The sequence below is a fragment of the Schistocerca gregaria genome, chromosome 1 (genome assembly GCF_023897955.1).
Source record: "Schistocerca gregaria isolate iqSchGreg1 chromosome 1, iqSchGreg1.2, whole genome shotgun sequence".
Classification (NCBI taxonomy): Eukaryota; Metazoa; Arthropoda; class Insecta; order Orthoptera; family Acrididae; genus Schistocerca; species Schistocerca gregaria.
In genome coordinates, this window is record NC_064920.1 from 302,174,607 (window position 1) to 302,197,354 (window position 22,748).

The 22,748-nt window shown below is 39.0% G+C and overlaps 1 protein-coding gene across 2 annotated transcripts in view; it reads left to right on the forward strand.

Annotated features, from left to right (window-relative positions):
- LOC126342199 (pyridoxal phosphate phosphatase PHOSPHO2-like) overlaps positions 1 to 22,748 on the forward strand; it is a 40,824-nt gene that overhangs the window by 1,695 nt on the left and 16,381 nt on the right. Inside the window, exon 1 of one of the 2 annotated variants that reach the window (XM_050001834.1) lies at positions 4,010 to 4,872. The exons of the other annotated variant lie outside the window; for it this stretch is intronic. Within the exon in view, the coding sequence (XP_049857791.1) occupies positions 4,417 to 4,872 (456 nt within the window). The 5' untranslated portion in view covers positions 4,010 to 4,416. Of the gene's footprint in view, positions 1 to 4,009; positions 4,873 to 22,748 lie in introns of those variants that run through there. 2 annotated transcript variants of the gene reach the window in all.

The following is a 22,748-nucleotide window of genomic DNA, read 5'->3' on the forward strand; positions in this document are numbered from 1 at the left end:
GGAACTGCGACAAAGAAACAGATAGAAAGAAGGAAAACAAAAAAATATTCCATTACTCTTCAGAAGAAATGGGGGGCCAGTTCCATTCATATATTTCATTTAACGCTTCTTTCGCCTCTGAGAATGACTTACTGAAGTGAAAAACATCAAGTTGCAATGGTACACAGAGTACACTGTAAGAACTAGTTCTGTAGTTCTAGGTTAGTATCCCCTATTAATACTATTCGCTATAGATCCTACACACTCAAGGAATAATAAAAAAATTAGATGCATGAGTATTTTTTCAAGACAAACTCACTCTGGCTCTCGCACCACGCCACATCACGGTACTGTCACGTCAGAATATATTGACACTGTCCGTTATGTCAAGTCATATCAGTTTCGTTAGTCCAGTAGTGAAGGGTGAAAGTGAGGTTCTGAGTTACCTTCCATGATAGAAAAAGTTGGAGTATAGTTTCGAAATTGAGAAACCAACAACGTTGAAGTTTATTAATGGCCAAAGCAAACTTCATAACGTATTTTCTTAATCAACTTTGTGTATTACAGTGCTGACAGTGAAACAAAATTTCAGAATTTCGTCATTTATTTGCTAGCGGAAACATATGTATTGAAATACATTAAACAATAATCAAACAATCCACGGTGCACTGCCTGTCAATACTGTCCAACAGGCATAGATCCATTGTACACTATGGACCTGCTGTTCTCACATGAACTGTTCGATCAGTAAATATGACAGGAAAAACTAAAGAATCACATTAAACAATGTTTGTAAGGAAATAAATGGAGCCTGTTAATGTTATCAGTCATCCTTTTTCTTACATAAATATTAACGTTATAAATAACTATATGTTTCTCCTTAATTTGAGCAACCTTTTTCACTTCAAATGTTATTTAATGAAAATTGCTCCACCAACTTATATTCTTGTTAATGTGCAGTGTAGGCATCCGCTCTGTTCTGTAGGCGTAAAACCAAAGTAATTTTTCGGTTTCAGATGCACAATAATAAAATAGAGATTAAGAAAATACAATACTCCAATTGTAACTTCTGTGAGCGCGGTGAAAATAGATTAATTTTCGATGTCAGCAGAAGACGACATCGTCAAAACTTTCCTTCCGGAACACCTTGACGTGATATGACGTGACATGACGATCCATAGCCGGCGTTCGTGAATGCCGCCATTTGAAATGCTTTGGGGAATAATTTGACGTGATGGGACGGCCTCTGTGAATTGTCGGTAAGCCATCTCTTCAAATGGTCTCTCTACTTATTGGAGAACGCTGCTTTACAAAGCTTTCCAATTGAATTATTCATTTTTCCGAAGGTTGCACTTTCTGATCTCCAAATCTCAGTCTCTATCGTAATCCCATGATTCTGGCACTTTTGTGGAGGGTTTTTCAATGTGCCGCCACAAACTGAGCATTTCACACGCACTCTGTTTGTCATACAGCACAAAAACATGACGCTTCAAATCAAATCTAATAACGATGCTTTTGTACCTACAAGAAGTTTCGTAAATCCATTTAACTTATGCGATGCACGTATTTGAAAATTTGCGAAACTATCCAACACCTCGTTAAATCCATTTCGAACATTATCGCTACAAAGGAACACACTACCTTCACAGTCTACACTGCACTATAATGAGCAAATTGGGAAGTTTTCGGAAGCAGCTATCGGCTCGTACTAAGCCATCTAGCTGCATTGTTTATGATATTTGCAAACTGATGAAAATTTAGACTGGAAAGCCTACATTCTCTACCTCACTAACAAGTTAAGCTTTACTTGATTTTCATTACACATCATTAGCATTGTGTGTAGTAGAGAGTGTAGCAGAACTGTCTACTCTCCTTACATCGATTCTGCTATCACCTATGGTTTAACCCTCTGGGGTCATATAAATGCAAACATAAAAATTATCCTCATCTTATGAAAGCGAGCTGTTAGAATAATTTCAAACAGCACAAGGCTAACACCTTCCAAACAGTTATTTCAGCGAATAAATATTCTGTCCTTACCATGCCTCTATATAAAAAAAATGTTGTTAATATAAAAATGCAGATTGATAATTATAAAATCAACTCAGATCTTCATTCCTACAATACAAGAATGTGCAATTACATCCTCATAAAAAGAGTAAACAAGGCTTTAACACAAAAACAAACCAACATTCATGGTACTATCACAGTCTAACATAACAGTCGCGACACTCACTGCTGTAAAAGTTGTTGCCGTTTGACAGATGGAGCGACACTAGCGCCCCAAGCGGCAGGTAAGGTGAACGTCAGAAGCGTCGTGAGCATGTTTGTTTGCATCCATTTCCTACGTAATTTCCGAATTATTCGAGTTAGTTTCTTGCCTCCAAGAGTTTGTTTAGTATCAGAAGGAATATATGTTTCTAAAAATGATTCTAAAATAAGCGCAAGTGTGGACAAAAACCATGAATAGAGTGGCAAGCTACAACACATTCGTGAAGAAACACTTGTGACATTGGACAGAATTGTAGCTTACAACTTTGATATCAAAAGAATATAAACACACAGATTCACATGTAAGAAGCAAAGACATGTACCTCTACATGCAAAAGCGATGGACAGCTCGTTTATCGTTCTGTAAGCCTACTGTCTTTGTCATTGTCGTCTGTTGCCACAAGTACGACCTTCATCTTTATATTATTCTAAGTGGGACAAGCAACTGACAAATCGTGGGAGAAAAATGCTGAAAACATTATAATGAGCTGATTACATTTCACGAAAAATCAAATATTTGAATAATTTTCAAACAATCTGTCTGTAGGCACTTCCCTTGTCCCATAATAGTTTCGCTCGAGGTCTAGCGATCTGCACATTCTCACAATTCACACTCTTTCGTAAGACATGAACAGCTGCAGTTAATCCAACCACTTCATCATCAGATTCTCGGGAATCTGGCACTAATACATGGAGAGTTGAACTGGCTGCTTGTGTGTCATAGGGCTGTTTTACAGCTTTAGATTGACTGTCGAATCTTTGTGGCAGTTTCCTCTTCATCGTCAGTTGAGGTGGCTTATTTGGAATGTCAAACAGTGTGGGTACTGCATTCCACACGAGTTTGTTATTGTCTGCGTTCATGAACTGGGTCTTTCTTCATAAGGTCTTCTCGTCTGCTGTTAACTAGTCAGTTTGTTGCTCCTAAAACGAAACATTCAGCATTTATACACATACATTTGCAAGTGAATCCTGACGATACAGTTCAGTAACATGATGGTATATACCTCTCAGGATCCTTAGGAAACCTAAAAGAGACAGCTGTGGTGTCTTCTTCCTATTGTTGCTCCAACTTATTGCGCTACAAACGCTCCCGATGGTAAAAACCATTGTGTAAATCAAAATAAACAATCACTACTCGCTTTCACGATCGCGCCGAACAGTTCAACCTACCGGCCGCTTGGAGCGCTGCTGGCGCTGCAGGCAACAAAATCGACGCGAAGTGTCGCGACTGTTATGTTAGACTGTGGTACTATTTTGTTCAACAAACTTCCAATTCAGCTGCAATAAATAAAATCATTGTCTACATTCAAGGAAGCAATATTTAAAATCTTAATGACCGACTGCTATTACAGTATAAATGAATATCTGCAGTAACCTTGTAGCAAGTAACTACATTCATTTGCTATATGTTAACAGTAGCATAAATCAAATGCTTGCCACAGCCTCAATGTTAATTTTTCTGAACAAAAGTATTAAATCAACTATTTACTTGAAATGTATTTCATGTAAAAGGCCCCAAACAAAAGTGTTAAATAAATTACTTACTAGTTATGTATTTCATGTAAAAGATCCTTCTCATACTTTTATGTTATTACAGTAATCAAAGTTGTATTGCCCAAAAATTTTGTGATGGGTACAATGAACCATTGAATTATGCAGGAATCAGTACACCCTTATCTTAATTTTGTTATACTATGTTCTTTGACGAAATCCATACAATGTACATTGTCACTGGATGAATAAACTGCTACTACAACAACTACATGAAGAACCAGAAGAGCCGACACCCTGTCGTCTGCGAGCGGTGGGTGCGTTTATGGTCTGTGACTGCTTCTCGTCGACCGGTCGAAGCTGCTTCTGCAATCGTCTGTGGGCAAACGTTGTACAGAATAACAGATGTACACCAATGTGCGAGAGTATACACTTGCTACTTACAGATAGAGAAACAACTTTTGTGTTGTTTTACTGTCGTGATGTTTGAGCCAATGTCTTGCGTGCAACAAGACAAGAACTTGAAGTCTTCGTTTCCATGACCTAACTGTAGCGCCCGATATACTTTCCCAGTCAACATTTCATGAAAGTATTGAGCTCGAGAAAGCTTGACGCGGGTGGACAAGAAACCTCGCTGTCAATGCGAGTACCCTCGAGAAAACGCCGGAAGAATACATGTTACGACTTCGCAAATCAATATTCCAGATGTCAAAACCAATACTAGTTGCTTTTGATTTCGATCACACTATAGCTGATCAAAACACCGATATAGTAGTGCGAGATTTGCTTCCAAGAGAGAAAATAACAGATGATGTTACAAAGCTCTATAGATCAGACGGTTGGACAGCTTACATGCAAAAAATCTTCTTTTTGTTGCATGAGAACGGAATTAAACCGGAAACTATTGAAGAAGCGGTTAAAAAGATACCCGTAACGGCCGGTGTTGATAAACTCCTAAAGTTTTTGCACCAAACCAGTAACGAAGTTATTATAATTTCCGACTCAAATTCTGTTTTCATTCGAAAATGGTTAGAAGCGACATGCTTGAACTATACAGTGCGGAAGGTGTTCACGAATCCAGCACACTACGATGATACTGGGTGTTTGAGGATACAAATGTACCATATTCAAGTAAGTGATTGTTTTACGGAGTTAGTATTTCCTTTTGTTAATACTCAGAATTAGAAATACCGTACGAGAAAATAGTTTCTGCCATCCTTAAGGTGTGGTAATGAGTCTCACCTCTTCAGTCCACTAGAATGAAATGTCTGTAACTTGCATTTAAATGTGGAAATTCCTCGATTTGTCGCCAAAACTGCACTTAAGACATCGTAGCCCTGTTCTGTGTAGTATTTTTTTAGATATATTTCCTGTGTCCGCTAGTTCCTAATGACTATGTCCATTTGACAAGAAAGTGCAGTGGGCGTTTTATGAACTCACCATATCCGACTTCTGATGCTTGAATCCAAGTCCATTTACAAATTTAGAGGGAATTTTATTGCTGTGATAAAATATACTTTATCCGTAAGAAAATCAAAACTTCAAAATAATAAATAATTTTATTCATCTAATGTGGAAGAACTGCCAATGCAAGTTTCGTGCTATGTTTGTGCAGATTTTATGAAAAATGTACCTGAACACTTGAAAAAAGCAAAATATAAACTTAAAATTACGGTAGTACTGCTGAGTAGTGCAGTTTAGGTCCAATTCATGATCTGATCAGTGTCACAAATCTAAAGTTCTGCCCTGTGGAAATACTATAGCAACCAGCTTTTAGCAGACGCCAGGGACAGTGTGATCTGAGGAGTTTTCTCAGCTTAACTACATAGATTACTAGTTGTATGAAGACTCCTGGGACACCCAGGGATCTGCATGAGTGAATGTTTTGTTCTTTAGTGTTTTGTGTGACCTTGATTGAACATACAAATAAATATAAAATTTGAAACTCCTTCTGTTTTGTTGCCTCGCATGCCTACAGTTAATAGTCCTTAAAATATATTTTCTTGGTAGTGTCAGCAATGGCACACTAAGTAGCCAAGCTTCTTAATAGCAACATTCTAAGAGTGTACCCAGTTGCAGTTGCATGATATAATTCTTGAAACTTAAGCAGTAAAAGAAAACAGTTTTCATTTTAAAACATTATTCACAAGATCCTGAAGAGCACATTAACACAGGATGTACCCACTAGAAGGTGCATCATTACATCTGTAAACCTGTGGAGTGCTATAACTGCCAGCAATAAGGTCATGCAAGTTTGGAATGGAAGGGTCAAGCTGCATGTTGATGATTCAGCAAGGGTTCTTGCAAACCAGGAACATCGTTAGTCTCCTCCCTGCTACATCAGTCGCACCACATGGATTAGACTGTCCACCGTACTGTGAAGTGAATAAGATACAAAAAATAATGAATTGAATGCAAAGTAAGGTTTAAGACCTTAGAACCCCATTTGTATCAAAATGCAAGCTATTTGTTTGTGCCCCAGCATAAGTGTAGTAGTTGCCATTAGTAAATTGGGACTCGTAATATGTTTTCAAAAAGAGTGGTAATGCTCAGCAGTGCAGTTGTCGAGCTACTAGACATAATACATAAATAGGCCTATACAAGTAGTCATTTGTCACTGGTGTTCTCTTTGTGAAGGCCTTCTCTCACAAATTTACATTTTGAATGTTCTTGATGTGTCCTTTTCTTTTTTTGTAAACTGATAACCTGATGACAACTTGATAATATGTTAAAAAAGGTAATTTTACAACTCGTGTGATCTACAGGTTATTATCGTTCCTTAAAATTTTCCATATTCTTGTGCAAAGAATTCAGATGTGTGGTTAATACCAAAAGCAAGGCAAGGAAGTAGTATTCAAACTTCACAGCTTTTGAGATGTGACAATGATGAGATCACTATGGAAGTCAGAATTAATCTTAGGGAGTTGAGCAGTCCCACATCATCTCCATTAATTACTGTGGGCTCTGTTCCTCCCTGGTAGAAACATATGGTATGGAATAAGGAAAAGCCAGCTAAATGACATTGTTTTCAACTAACAGTGGAATGTTAATATCTTCATAGCTTACCTCAAGAAATTAAACCTTGTGTGATAGTTGACATTTGGTATACAGAGCGCTTAAATGACATCCACTTCGGAATGTCTGACATGTATAACAAGGACTACAATTTTCATAAGAAGAATAATCTTGCTACTAGAGAAACATCTATTGGTTGCTGGTCTGTTGGTACACCTCATATACATTTATATGCAGATTAACACAGCTAAATGACAAGTAACAACTATTTAAGGGACAAAATAAATTTTTGCTTTATTCGCACAACATGTATTAATAAATTTTGCTATGCAAATACATTACATTGCCCATCAACAAACATGGAACATGTATATTCCACAGAGTCTAATGCACCCTGCACATCATATCTTGTTGGAAAATGTTCGTACACATATCCCCAACAAACCAGGACAATATTTCATATTGAAGTCAGTGACAGTTTGTGGCCAAACATTTGCAAATGACTCATTTGCATACCCCCATGTATACTGGAATGCTTTTGCTTCTCTTATTCGGTACATTCATAAGTATCACTTTTCACTAATAAAATTTGGGATCCATGCAGTATAAATAATAATAATAATTTCTAAATATAATGCTTATTAAGAAATAAATAGTAAATCTTGTGTGACTCATAGCTTGGCACAAATGTTTTCATCTGCTGCCATTTCACTGAAGGGCGTGGTAATGCCACTTGTAATTGTAACCAGTTGCGCGCAAGACGAAAAGTGTCTATGCTGCCTTTCAGCTACTGCAGGGGGATAACTTTATGAAAAGGATATAAAATAGAGGAGGCACTGAGACACAGATGGGCTTGATGAAAAGACTTCTAAACCTTTAAGCCTTTGGACAGAAAATAGTCCTCCTTTGGAAATAGAAAACACACACATTTATGGAAGTATAACTCTCATACACACGACTGCTGTGGCCTAACTGATGCTAAGAGGGGGATATGTTAGTAAAATGACTAAAAGCACAAGAAAGCAGTTATTTTATGAGACAGATGGAGATGGGAGACATTATTTGCTTGTGTGGAAAGTGTTCTTGAACTGGCACTGGTGCAGGCCACTGGGAAGAAAAAAAAAGGGGGGGGGGTGATGAATTGTATAAATCAGCATTGGCAAGTGCCAGCAACAAGTTGTTTGTACTTTGTTTATTGTAATATTACCCATAACTGTTGTCAGTTACTATACAGGTATTACAAGTTTTTGTACTTTACAAAGGATAATGAAGATCTGCTTCCTAGCATATTGAACTTTCCAATTATCAGAGGAGTGCCCATGATTCTGAATCAGGCCCCTTGTGGCTGGAATGTTTCCGTTTTTCACCCAGTTTGTTCCATTTTTCTTTTGCAAAGTATGTGAGTGTGTAGTGTACAAATTGCCATAATATTCCCCCTACTATTGTCTATACTAATTTCTTCTCAATGATACAAACGAGGTTTAAATTCCAAAAATGTACTACAATAAAATGCTGCACTGTATAACACACTTTAAATGAGACACAGTTGCTGATATTGAAATCCATCTCGTTTGGCCTGTAGAACATAGGTCGCAGCCTTTGTTTTGTGGATAAATCACAGAAATGTGCTGATTTTCAGCACGCATCTAGGGACTCTGCCTCTACGCAACTCTGGGAGACTAGGTCCATTGGTGGGGCCTACATATTTGCCTGAGATGGGCCAGCATTTCTGGCCTGTTGCTGGTCTCTGCTTCTGTGTGACCAGCTACTGCGAATACAAATGTGTTGACAACGGCTACACAAACATATAAATGAGGAAATGGTGTTTCTTTTAGTTTTAACATTGCTTTTTTTCACCCTGTGGTTTGCTGCTGTGGATTCTCAAACAGTGTCAGATTTTTTGTGGACAGCAGGCACTGTCAGTTTGGGAGTGGACAATTGTTCCTGCTTGGAATGTTCTCCACAAGCAGTCTGTCTGTAAGCCCATCCACATGGGTGACCAGCTGAAAACTGTCCTGTGTTACATGTAGATTGTAATTTCCTAGAATTCATTGCCTTTTCTGAGAGTCTTAGTTTTCAAATTACTTTATTTTCCAAAAGTTGATAGAAAAATTTGGAGACTGTTATATGTAAAAATATAATTTTTTTTTAATGCCCCACACCTGTGTGTAGTTGGTTTATCTCCAAGACCACACACACACACCATGTTCCTTAAAACAGTTATCTCATTCCTCTAGGCCCGAAAGCACTGGGAGATGATTTTTAGGAGTATAGTGTAGAAACTGGTAGAAGCCAGTTGAAGGTCCCACCAACCTGTGGCAATACTGAATAGCATGGCAGCTTCCTTTTCAAAACACTGAAGCTTGCAAGAGACTGTATGGAAGTTAATATAAACAGTTTGGGAATTATTGGACAGTACAATACAATAAAATTTATATTCTGGTCTGTATGTATTTTGCTGCAGTGTTTTCATTCTAAATTAATTGACTGTGATTGTTACTCTAAGTTATATTATTAAAAGCATTTTGGAACTGTGCATTTCATTAACACAATCATAATTCATATCTGATTTCTGATTACCAACCAACATAAAAGACTCCTAGTTACAATCAGGACATCATAAGCTTCTCTGTCCATTTCAGCCGGCTGGAAGTGTTACAGGATCGTACTTCTACTTCCACCACCAGTTGGATGATTGGCTCAGCAATCTGCAAATTCTGTTACAGACCATTTGTCTTTAACCCAGTGAAAGTTGCAGAATTTTGAGGTTTGTAGTGCAATGACCATATAACGGAGTGGACTCATTTGAAAGAAGTTGGTCAGGTATGAGTAGTACTCAAGCACTGAGGATTCCATACAAATTCAATTATGTACACAGGGTGCTGAAAATCCAATTTCAAACTTCTAGGACTTGTAAGGGGGAGTGAGTTCATATTATTTTGAACAGGAACCCATGTTGTGAAATGTAAAATTTCTTTTCCATGATGGTTTCAATTAAGATGTTTTAACTCATCCACTTCTGATTGGTTAGGTAACAATTCAAAAGAAAATATAACGAAACATCCATTTATCACTTAGCCACTTTATTTTGTATTTACACCTAAATGTATTAAAATTATTCCAAAACAAACAAGAACCCAGCATACAGCATGTACAGAAAAGTACTAGTGCATCACAACAGTGGCTTGATGTGGCAACCACCAACATTGTTACAGACATTGTACCTACGAAGCATGTTCTGGTGCACAATCTCAATACCATCTGTTGTCTCTTCATTTTCTAGTGCAGAACTTGTGTGAGCAGATCTTCCCCTGCCTCTCCAGGGGTCTCGCAGCAAGGCAGACATTGACAGCAGGTGAACGTATGACATAGTACATGTCATCCTGTCTACCCTACTGCATACCGAAACAAGCACTTCTGAGACTTTTCTCTTTCCCTCAGCGGATGTGGACATATTACACATCTGAAATGAAACCATTGTAGAACAGAAATGGTAAATTTCCAAACATGTATTCCTGTTCATAGTAGTGAGAAGCACAGTAGGTTGCACTTGCAGTCAAGCTGAGAAATGGTGTCCTAAAATTCGAGCAATGGCCGTCTGTAGAACCAGGGAAGCTGGAAAGTTAAAGCTACTTCATCAAAAAGTACCAAGAGCTGAGGGATGGAATCCATCTAGTCTGGCTTGAAAGACAGTTCAAAGACCAGACAAAATTCACTGTTGCTCAATGATTCCTTATTATTTTAATAAATTCAGGTCTGTATGCCTCACACTAATGATTGCTCATATTGCAATCCGGCAAGGACTGTGCAGTTTGTCACAATGTTGCTCTCACAGATACAAGGGTAGGTTTCCCCAAGAGGTACGTAGCATAAACAGCAATATATTGAGTTAACACGCAGTGCGCATGTGTGAGAGCCATGCCTACCCCATCCCCGCTCTCTCTCTCTCTCTCTCTCTCTCTCTCTCTCTCTCTCTCTCTCACACACACACACACACACACACACACACACACACACACACACACACACACACACACACACACACACACACACACACACACACACGCGCGCGCGCGCCTCTTACATAGTTTTTTTTTTAAACAGGTAACAAATGAAAATGTATCCAATATCCCAGTTCTCACCAATCACCCTCCCTCCTCTCTTTGCTCAGTGCCACCATCCCTGGTTCTGGAGTTCCAGCTGAAAAATCGTAATTGTGCAGTGGACCAAGATTTAAAACAGCATCCTGTGCCCAATTGGATAGAGAATGGAAAAAAAAATAATAGACGTTGGGAAGTACTCCTGAAAGCATGTTGAACTTATATTGGTAGGGCAGAGAGAGATATATGTAGCAATTATTGTTGAGGCACACCAAAAATAGTCTGGCCAGCAACACACACAGGCATAGTTGCATGTGTTGTTTTTTAGTTTAGTGTGTGTCTTAGTAATTTGCCTTTTGTCCCCAGTGATGTACAGCAATGCCATCATGGCTGCAGCATCTATTCTCTCTTCCTGTTGACTTCTTTGCCCAAGAGCTGAATTTTAAAAGGCAAGTCCTCATAAAATTGGGAGAAGGAAATTAGAATGTAGCTCGGCAGTAGAATGAAAACTTGCAACTTCCGCATTTTGGAACTTTTACTTTACAAAATACTGAGACAACTTAACTACATGCATCTTCCTTGCATCAGCTCAGAAGAGCAACAGACACTGGGGATCAGTGAAAAAAACATAAATGAGGCACCTAAAAGAATTGCTATTTTTGTTCTTCAATTTTCTGTCAGCTTAGATATAATCATACATTCGTACGATATCTCTGCTGTACAGAGGAGACAGCGCGAATATTTATTTATATGTGTAAACCATGTAAAGAACCTACACAAACTACCCTCTCATATAAGTTTTCAAATCCCAGAATTTAAGAGTTGCTTCCAGTGTTAGTTAACAGTTTTAGTACATCTTTGATAAGCTAGATCTAGCTAAAGGAGACTGTGCATGTGTAGGCCTATTTTCGGTGAGAAAATAATTAATTTAAGAGTTACAATTTGGCCTACAACAACATACAACTACTGTACTTGAATATACAGCATCATCCACAAACTTAACACATGAAGCTAAAAAATATTTCCAATAATTTATATTGAGGAATATAACCTCTGTTTCTGTCCCAACATTGGATATGCCTAACATTGGATATGCTGCTTAATTTATGAAAATGCTGTCCCCAAAGTCAGTGTCACAAACTTCAGGATGCTCAGACAAATTATTGCCGTTGTTGGATTATTTTGCTCTTTCTGCTTTTCATATTGTCTTCAGCAGCATATTGGTGTGGTTGATCATAAAAGACTGGAACGATGGTAAAAATAGTCTGATTTTTGATTGCTGTCTGAGGAAAGTTGTGTGTCGATTTCAATTGTTCAGCACCAAACAGCATACATATACCAGCAGAAAATTGCTCCTATCGGAGCACAAAAAATAGGAATGTGTTTCTGTTTGGTTAAAAGACCGAGGGAAAAGTTGGGTACCAGATACCTCATTCTATCTTCCTTAGGACCTTTAAAAATTTTGGCATTCGAACATATTCACATTTTTTGTTATAATGCAGCTCATCTCAAACTCCCACAAACTCCCCTAACTGTAACTCCCTCACACCCACTAGTCCACTGCTGTAAGCCATTCATACCCATCCACTCCCAGTCACCCTTTCTCACCTACTCATTCACAGCCCAACTCATTCTCATAATCACTCTGTTAGTGTCTTTTGTGTCACAGCCACAGTCCCCTTCAATTTTCTATAATACAAGGGTCTCCTCCCACTGTTAGTGTCTCCCTCTTGCTCCCTTTTACTGCAAATTATCTCATACCTTCCTACTACTGCTGCCGCTTCTCACTGTCACTATCTCTCTTCTTCATTGTAATATACTCTGACTCTCATTACCACTGGCCCTCAACCACGTCCACTTTCTCTTTTTCTTTATTCCTCCTGCTCTGGTAATGTCTCCTTCAATCTTTTCCCAGCACAGTTCCGTTACTGTCAACTATGTTCAAATATCACAGTGTCCTCCTCTTTCTCTCTCACTGCGACTGGCTCCTTCACTCTTTCTATAACACAACGACTGTCTCCTATCTTCCAATATTTATTACATTTTTGTCTTTGTGCTACTCTGTCTTCTTTTCTCTTAGCATAAAAAAAGTGAATATGTTTGCAAGCAAAAATTTTTGAGAAAAATTTTAAAGGTGTTGAGGAAGGTAGAATGAGACAGGCAGTACTCCACATTTCAGTCAAGAGTCTTTAAACAGGTATATTTTCGCCTTTTTTGTGCTCCTGTACAAGCATTTTTCTACTGGTTACCTTCTTTCCCCTGCTGCAGCAGAGCACGTAACTCATATGAAAAGGAATATATTCATCGGTAAAATTTTGACACTTTACTTATGGGAAACTGAAATAACACAAAACTAATTTTGCACCTCAGATCGGATTTTATGTGCAAAAATATTTTGCATATGCTTGAGTATTATAACATACGGTTCCCAGGTGATAATGGAGACACTTAACAGCATGTGTCTCTGTGCTATGTCACTTTATAAACTATGTTTTTGCCTCACACTGGATTTTACAGATACAAGTACAGTAACTATGAACTTCTGTGCCATGGCATGCCTTCTATGGAGTGCCATCGGCCAGATATCTGGTAGCTGCATTATTCAAATGCCCACAGCTCCACTCATACCACAGCAGGGTAAGGGAGGCCAGCAGATGGTGACTCTAGCAGTCACGCTGACACCACAGCAGGGAGGGGGAGGCCAGCAGAGGGTGACTCTAGCAGTCACACTGATACTGCAGTTGTCACACGCATCTGGAGTCAAGTGTGCGCAGTTCGGCACTGTGTTCTGCTTCTGTGGCTCCACTCTGCAACCAATCAAAACAAAGTAATCTTCCATGAAGCAAAGATTTTTTTCTCTCGCTGAAGTATCAAAAAGAGTGATGTCGTCTGCCTGGATCTAATCATCATCAGGTCCTCTGCCACTGGACCATACTAGCTAGGCGGGTCTGGACTAGGACATTTCGGGGATTATAGTGAGGAAATTTCACTTGACATCACTTTATTCATAAAGGAACTTAGCATTCAAGAGGAGTGGATTAGTAGCACTTCAGAGCTTAACTTTTGTTTCCATTGTACAGTTTAGCAGGTGACATGATTCTAAGCAGTAGCAAGAATATCCTTTTATGCCATCTAAGAATTATGGAAGACATGTTTGTTTGTTTGGTGTTTAATCTGAAAGACCTTTCAAATACGCTTAAGTTGTTTGTTCAAATAATCAGAACTGTGCGATTAGACAATTAGTCAATTTAGGTGAGCTTGTGTGTCTTGTGTTGGACATAAAACAGTATATTGGAAATTGGGTAAAGATATGAAGAAAATTGTCAACGTTGTTTGAGATCAGCATCTTAGGAGTACATCATAAAAATTACAGCCATTTACTGCGTGTAGCCACCTCGGAATCCATGGCTGGGTTTTGTACCCAGAACAGATTTTTTGGGGTATTTCTTGATAATGGATAAAGATTTTTGAGAATGTGGTGATATCTCTTCTAGATAAATGCGATATTAAACATACTGTCAAAATGTGAACAATTTGCTGTGGTTATTTATTATTTTGCTTTCTCCTCATACATGATTTTACATGTAGAAGTGGGATAAACCAGAACGTCTGTATCCTGGAAACGGATAAAGATATCAAGAAAATTTTCAAGGTTGTTCGAGATCGGGATCTTAGGAATGTACTATAAAAGTTTCAGCCATTTGCTGTGCTGCATAGCTGTCTTCAAATCCTCAGCTGAGTTTTGGTCTGCTAGTGCCAGGGAAAAAAAGCACTTTTTGCACTTCTTCAAGGAACCACCCATCAAGCCCACTGTAGACAATATCAAATGCAAAAAGAACCAATCAGTTTGCTGAATTTGCATAAGCAGGAGGAAATATGTAATATTCATATTTTGACCCTGTATTGTAGGATAATGGCAGTAAGATAATTCTTCTTTGGGTATACAAATGGTCCCCAGCCCGAGGGCTATCCAAGACACTTGACCCTACCTTTTTATCACCAATGGAACCTGAGGTATGAGCACCAGAAAATCCCATTTTTATGTATGGTTTTTTGGAACATATTAGGTATGCAAGCCCTCATGTGCATATTGATAAAATTGAAGGACCTTATCAGATGTATGTGGGGAAGTGATGAATGTTGTACACTGCATTTTTGTAAAGTATTCACAACGTAATGAAACTCAACATTGTCGCAATGGAGGGTGGCATAAGGCCAAGAATTTTTGAAAATGTCCAAAATGAAGTATGGCATTGTTATTTATGGCTCAACTAGTGACACTTATTTCAATAGTCTAGACACAATCTGCCAAGAGGATACAATTCTCCAGTAGATTCCTTTTGGATATCAATTTTGAGTCGGCGACTTAATGATATCAGTACATGCATTGAAATAACGACTGGTATTCAATGTTGTTACACATTAAATCTTCAATGAGTTGTACAGTGGCAATGGAGTGAGTGAGAACTTATGACAGCAGAAAAGCCCTGTCTATTCTGACTTGTCCAGTGCCCTGCAAGTATAGTACCACAACTGATCAAAAAAGCTTAAAATGTGACACAGCATGTATAAATTAGCTGAATGAGAGATCATCTGGCTGGGTGTGTGGCACATCAGCATATAGAGAATTGAAGCTTGTTCTGCAGGCACAGTGATTTTGTGTCATCCTCTGGCATCTTATCATCTTGCTGTTGATGTTTTTGACTTCAATAGCTAATTCAGAACCAGCACAGCTGCATTCCACCCCAGAAAGCTCCATCTTTCCTGAATTACATAGCAGAAAATGAACCCTGCGACTCATTCCTCAATACCCCAATTCCAAGGGCCTCAATTTTTGCTGCCTCTTGTCCCACACTCACTGTTCCCAAGTTTACCCCACTCAATGACTTCCATCACTAAATTTGATTCATCTATATATTAAATTATGACTAATGTTGCCCCTCTGATCTCCCCCTTACTTCTTCCTATCCTGTTCCCTCCTTTCTTTATTTTTGAATCTTGCACTACTGTAATTGCTTCCAAGCATATAAATCATATTGTTGTACAAAGTCAATAAGTTTTGCTTTGCGATAATGTTATTACTGTGGACTAAAACATATATATTGCCACATCTTAATCACACTGAAGTTCTAATCCAAAAGCAGTCATCAGTGTAGCACAATTCTTAAGCACAGAAAGCACATTTATTACAAACACCAATATACAGCCAGAAGAGATTTGAACTCTGGGACAGTGTGTGCTGCTACTTATAAATATATCAAATATTCCAGAATACACAAACACTACTTAAATAGTAAATAACAATACTACAGCACCCTGGATATAGATCTTGTCAATGGTCTGCATGGCAGCACTGGTGGATCCTCGCATTCTGTTCATTATGTTGTATTCTCTTCACTATGATGAGCATTGGATGTAGCCCCTCCATTGAAGATTTGCGATCATCACATGGGCTTTCTCTTTCCTTGAACAAGAACTGCCGTCATCAATCACCTCAGGACTGTCGTAGGTAATTATATGGAGGATATGGACAGCATCTCTGCACTTGTGTCATCTTGAGAGGAAGAGTCATAATACTTGCTTTCATATGTGATGTCTGGTGATTAAAAAAGGATATAATACTGCTCAGAGTATCCCTTTAGTGGCTTTTCTTATAGTCCCATTTTCTGTACAGGTGTAAAAATCCAGACTAAGTCCACCAGGCTGTATGTCGCTGGTCAATGCTTGGCATTACAGTGCTCTTGGACCTTCTCCTGGGCATACAGGGACTGTATGCAAGCCAACTATCTTACTTCTTTGGTCCTAGGATGAAGTGCTACATGTAGTTGTCCTGAGTATCATCCAGTTAAAACAGAACAGTAACAGTGTATCCTTTGTCATTTCAGCCTTGTGTCCGTGGAACAGAAAGGGCAGCGTGAAGCCTGTAGTGTCTTGCTTTACTGAAACAATTTTGTGGGGGCAATTGTCTGTGGGTAATAGGCTGTTTTTGTTCTGCAGGTGATGTTCCAACGTGAAATTATATCTGATTGTAGTGCTGACTAAAAAAAAAATTTCTACAGTCAGAGAATACTACATAGGGTGCTCAATGCTTGTCCTTAGCAATTTCTGGAGGTTCAGCAGTCAGCACAGCTTTGGCGAGAGTGTGGCAACTGAGGTAGTCATTACAGACTATAACCCATCAATTACTGTTTGACAACTTCAGCAACCTCCACAGTGGGTCGATTCTATATCAGTGGAATTGCACTGCAAGCAGGCGGAACAGTACCAGATGCCCCAGAGGTAAATCGTGCTTCTGTTGCTGGTTTTCCTTACAGTGGATCACATAGTGTCTGACAGATATGGAGAGACCTGTCCAGTAATAACTGGATCTGATTCTGTCCAGAGTCTTCACGAATACCAGATGTAAGAGCACTGTGGAAATACTTCTGGATAGCTTGTTATAGATGAGCTGGGATGACGAGTAACAGTTTTGCCCCATTGAATTGTAGTATCTCTTATGCAATGTTCTGTGTGTTAACTGGAATTCTCCTTCTGTCACTTCCTAATTCAAGGTAGTATCTCTTATACAATGTTCTGTGTGTTAACTGGAATTCTCCTTCTATCACTTCCTAATTCTTCAAGGTTTCTACTGTTTTCAGCAATGCTGAAACTTTTCTGTGTTCAACAGCAATGTCCTTTAATGCAGCAAAGACTTAGATTTTATTCATGCTGCTGTATTCCGCCACAGATTTTCTTGACAGACGGTCAGCGTCCTTGTGTTTGTCTCCAATTTTGTGCACCACTGTGATGTATTCCTGAAGGTTCAGGGCCTTTCTCTCCAGTTGACCTGACAGAACCTTCAGGTTAGTCAGTCAACATAGAGAATGGTGGTCCATCAATGATGAATGGCTTGCCAAACAAAAATGGCTGGAACTTGTATGTGATCCAAACAACTGCAAGGCACACTTTTTCAGTTGTAGAGCAATTCTTCTCAGACTTGAAGAGCACTCTGGAAACAATAGCTTTCACCTTAATAGCACCTTTCTGGATTTGAACTATACCAGCAGCTATCCTGTTTCTGCTGATGTCAGAGTGAAGTTCTGACACAGCATCCTCATCATACTATGCTAGGAGTGAACATGATGAAGTGCCTCCATAAGGCCAAAGAAAGATCTTTCCCACACCTCATTTCAGGAAAATTTGGTGCCTTCCTGCAGTAGTTCTGGCAAGGGACGAGCTTTGGTACAGAAGTCCTTTGTGAATAATCAGTAGTATAAGTACATTCCAAGAAAATTTCTAACATGGAAAATTCATTGAGGAGTCAGAAAATCAGTGACTGCTCTAATTTCCTAGCATTCGCTAGGTACCCAAAGAGGTGTCGCTTTTTTGGGCAGCGACCAATTATATCTTCTCCAGATGTCTTTGGAAAAGCATCATCATCCAGATAGCAAAGAAAGATCATCCATTTACAATGTCAAAGCAGTTTGTGAATCATACTTTCAAAGGTGGCTGGAACATTAAACAGTCCAAACAGCATAACATTGAACTTATAGATGCTGTTAGGTGTTATGAAGGCACTCATTTCCTTGTGAGCCGCATCAGCCTTTATTTGTCTGCACATCCACAGTTGAGAAACACTGTACTCCTTTCAAGCAGTATAGCATACCACTAACACGCAGCACTGTTTGTTCAGTTTTCAGTAATGGCTGCAGAAATACCATTTAGCATCATTTCTCGTCACAAAGACCACAGGAGTGGATGGAAGCACTCTGAAGGTTTAGTGATGTCAGCTTCCAACATCTTCCCCACTTTCTGCTGGATTATCCATCATTCAGCAGCTGACACACTATACATGGTCTGTTCAAAAAATTCCAGAACTTTGTCCACAAAATTTTTCTGCACTTACCTTTTACTTAATGTGCATTGTCTTCTTCAAAATACTCTCCTCCCAAATTGATACATGGCTTACAATGCCATTTCCACTTTTGGAAGCAGTCACGGTACAGTTCACTGCTTGGTGTATCATGCAAAAAGCCATCTGGCGAAATTTTTTTATCTTGTCTATCATTGCAAATCTTTGTCCTTTCAATGGTGTTTTCAACTCTGAAAATAAAAAATGTCAGCAGGGGCCAGGTCTGGAGAGTATGGGGGATGAAAAGCATACCGATTTCGCTTTCTGTGCAATAGTCACACACCATCAGGGATGAATGTGTTAGGTGCATTATTATGACGCAAGAGCCATGAATTTTCTCACCACATGTTTGGCCATTTCTTTCTCACATTTTCTTGCAGGCATTGCAACACATCCAGATTGTCCCTGTGGCCTGAATTCATGATGAACTAGTCCTTCAAAGTCGAAGAAAACTATCAGCATGGCTTTGACATTTGACCTGTTCTGACGAGCTATTTTTGGTCTTGGATAACCTTGACCAACCAATTGTGAAGATTGAACCTTGGTCTCAATATCATAACTGCATACTCTTGTCTCATCACCAGTTATGATTCTCTTAAGGAACATCTTGTTCTCATTTGCACGATCCAAAAGCTCTTCACAGATTGTTAGGTGCAGGTCTTTCTGGTCTTGACTCATGGGCTGTGGGATGAAATTGAGCATTCCGAGATGCTGTGTCAGGCTTTCATGAAATGATCCAACTGAAATGCTATATTCTTGTGCAATCTCTCAATCAGTCTTCAATTGGCATGTACAATTTCATCATTGATGTTTCTGACACGAGCGTCGTTGGTAGATGTCAAAGGTCATCCTGAAGAAGAGTCATTTTCACTTCTGTCTGGCCATTTTTAAACCATGTGAACCATTTGTAACACTGAGAGTAGTTTAAGTAATCACCGTAGGCTTCCTGCATTATTTTATGTGTGTCTGTAAAGGTTTTCTTGAGTTTCACACAAAATTTAATGCAGATGCATTGCTCCTCTTAACTCTGCCATCTCAAAATTCGCGAACTGTGCAATACGTTCTATACAATACAGCACTGAACAGTAACTGACATACAACAAAGAAACTTCTGGCAGTTATACATTAAACATAGGCATGTGCAGGAATGCACAACATTGGCGTGAAATTACAAATGTCCCGGAATTTTTTGAGCAGACCTTGTGCAAGTGCTCGTTAATTGGTGGATGATCCTGTGTTGATATAGTGTTCTACCATGAGTCACTTGGTCTGTCTTTTCTCTACTTCAGATTTGAAAGCATCGAAAAATTAAGGAAGAGTGGCTAACATTCGCCAATGTTGTTCCTCGGTCTGGCCGGATCATATTTACTGTTCGATAATTTTATTTTTGCTACCAGTTTTGGCAATTCAATATGCCTTCTTCAGGTCCCTTCATCATCTCTCAAAAATTATCAATATTGGCATACTGGAGCAATCTGTTTCTGGATGTCATGAATTCTCAAGTGCTTCTTTCAAAGACTGCAATCAAGTCTTCAAAGGAAGCACTTGAGAATTCATAACAACAGATAGCTCCAGTATGTCAATATCGATTTTTGAGAGGTTCTTTTGGGGCCTGAATATGGCATACTGAACTGCTGAAACTGGTAGCAAAAATAAAATAATTTTTCTCAACTTGTATGGCTGCTTGGTGAGTTTCTTTGTTAAATGTTTGACCAGCTGCTGTCGCACATCCATAATGGATCGACGAAGACTATAAGGCTTATGTGCATGTAAATTTCTTTAGTAGGCCTGAGGTGCTTTTTGCAATTAACAGAACCTTCACAATTTAACTAGCATCTTCATTGTCAACTGTAACTTGTTTCATCGATGAAGGCGGGATAACATTTTCTTCATCTAACAACCTCCCAGAGCTATCTTTATTACATGTGCTTGCTGAAATAGGTTTGTCAGTCAGGAGCTCTGATACATGCAAGAAGACTCTTCCGAGAATAACATTAAAATGACGAAATCTGAGGGCTGCTTTCTGTCATCGCTAGTTATTATGGCAACACAATTTCTGTTGTGATGGTTGACATCGGGTGGCCTAGCAGTTATCGAAAACTCACCTTCTTTCTCTGTTCTGAGATAAAACATGTCAAAGACTTCCTCAGTAGAAACATACGGGTGTGATGTGCTCTGTCCTCCAAATGTCTGTTCTTCTGCAAGGCATTATACTTGGAGAATTTGTTTGTACCTGCATTGGTCAGGCGCTGGGTTGTCGTGTGAAAGCATAAGTCTGAGTTAACCAAGTCCATTCTTTCTGGCTCTTTCAACTGCTTGCAAAGCCAGGTGCAAAAATCAACATATCTTTTCTTCTAGATTCTCCATTACCTCATGACATAAGGGGTCAATATTCCTGGTTGGTATCTTTTCCTTACCTGGTTGAAAACTTCTGTTTGCAATGCTGTATCTCTTTTCATGCTACCTGGCAGTGGGAGAGTCGAGGTTGTGATGGTTTTCCACAGCTGTCATAGGGATCACATTCAGGAGTCAGTGATACTTCTTTCATGCGACTGTTTTATGCTGTATTTCCTCGACATGCTGGCATTGCTTGATGATTTTTTCAGTTGTTGATGATTTTTTCAGTTGGTGTGACATTTTTTTTACAAGAAGAGCTTGGTAACTGTTTTCTGTCACTCCTTTCATCACGTATGAGTTTTTGTCTGCTTGTGTCATTTTGGATTCATAATGAAGCATAGTACCGAAATGTTCTGTGTTTAAGACTGCATTGTTTCCCTTTGACATTAGGTCCTGTTCTCCAATTGTTGTGCTGTTAAGTGGATTTGGCTGACTATCACCCAACGTTTTCTTCAATTGGGCCTGAAATATTCCTCAGCTAATGTTCTTCTTGAACAATAGTATGCTGTGCTGTCTAAGTAAAATTACATGTTTTGCAAAGACATCATATCATCCCACATATCATATCTACAACTCAGTCAAATCCTTTCAGCCACTTCAGTTGGTCCTGGCCCGTGTTTCCAAAACAAAACAAAAAACTGATGTTCAGCTGACTTACTGTTGTTTTGGAATCCGTCCGTCTCTTGAATATGATATCTTAGAAACAATGTATTGGTTCCTTTCCATTCAGGTGATGGCTTTTATGTTGCCTATTAGGAGCTACAATTATGTAAATGTTTTGAAGTACTCTGTCTCTCCACCAAACAATGTCACATCATAACGACATCAAGTCCAAATCCAAAAGCAATGTTGTCAACGAAGTACAACTCACAGAACTGAGAGCACATTTATTACGAACACCAATGTAAAGTCAGAACAGTACTGAACTCCTGGATGAAGAATGCTGCTCTTTATACAGACATAGAATATTCCTGAGGACACAAACATTATAAACACAAGAAATTTCTAGAACCTTCAAGAAATGATAAATACTAAATAACAAATAATTGGTGGTGACCGGGTTTGAAGTGCTGATGCACAACACTCCAGCCAGTGACGCAAATCACTACACCACACTAAATGCACCACAGTTCATGGCAGTATAAATCATAATGCAGTATCCTCTGCTGAAGACACCACATACTATTATTAGCCAATTGTAGCCATGACTCCATATGGATCAAAAAGACGTGAATACTAACAAAGTACTTTCTGAAAGTGTATTACCAAATACATGTGACATTATGCACAAAATACCAACACTGTGTCTGTAGCCTTGGGCCAGAGAGTTACAAACTCTTTGGATTTACCAATGTGTATTGAGAAAGACTGAATCTTCATTTGCTCCTTGGCAAGTTAAACAACTTTTCTGCTGGCAGTTTATCCCATGAGGGCAGCCAGTGATCGGGCTATCAAGGCATTTTGAGGTGGGCACTCCCATTTACTGATGGGAGCAGTATATTAATGCTTTTGAGGGGGTCACTATAAGAGTGGTTGCCCCTACATCTCCCCTCACACCCACCTCTCCAGAAAGGAGGAGCTAAGAACGGTGACCCTAATAACCA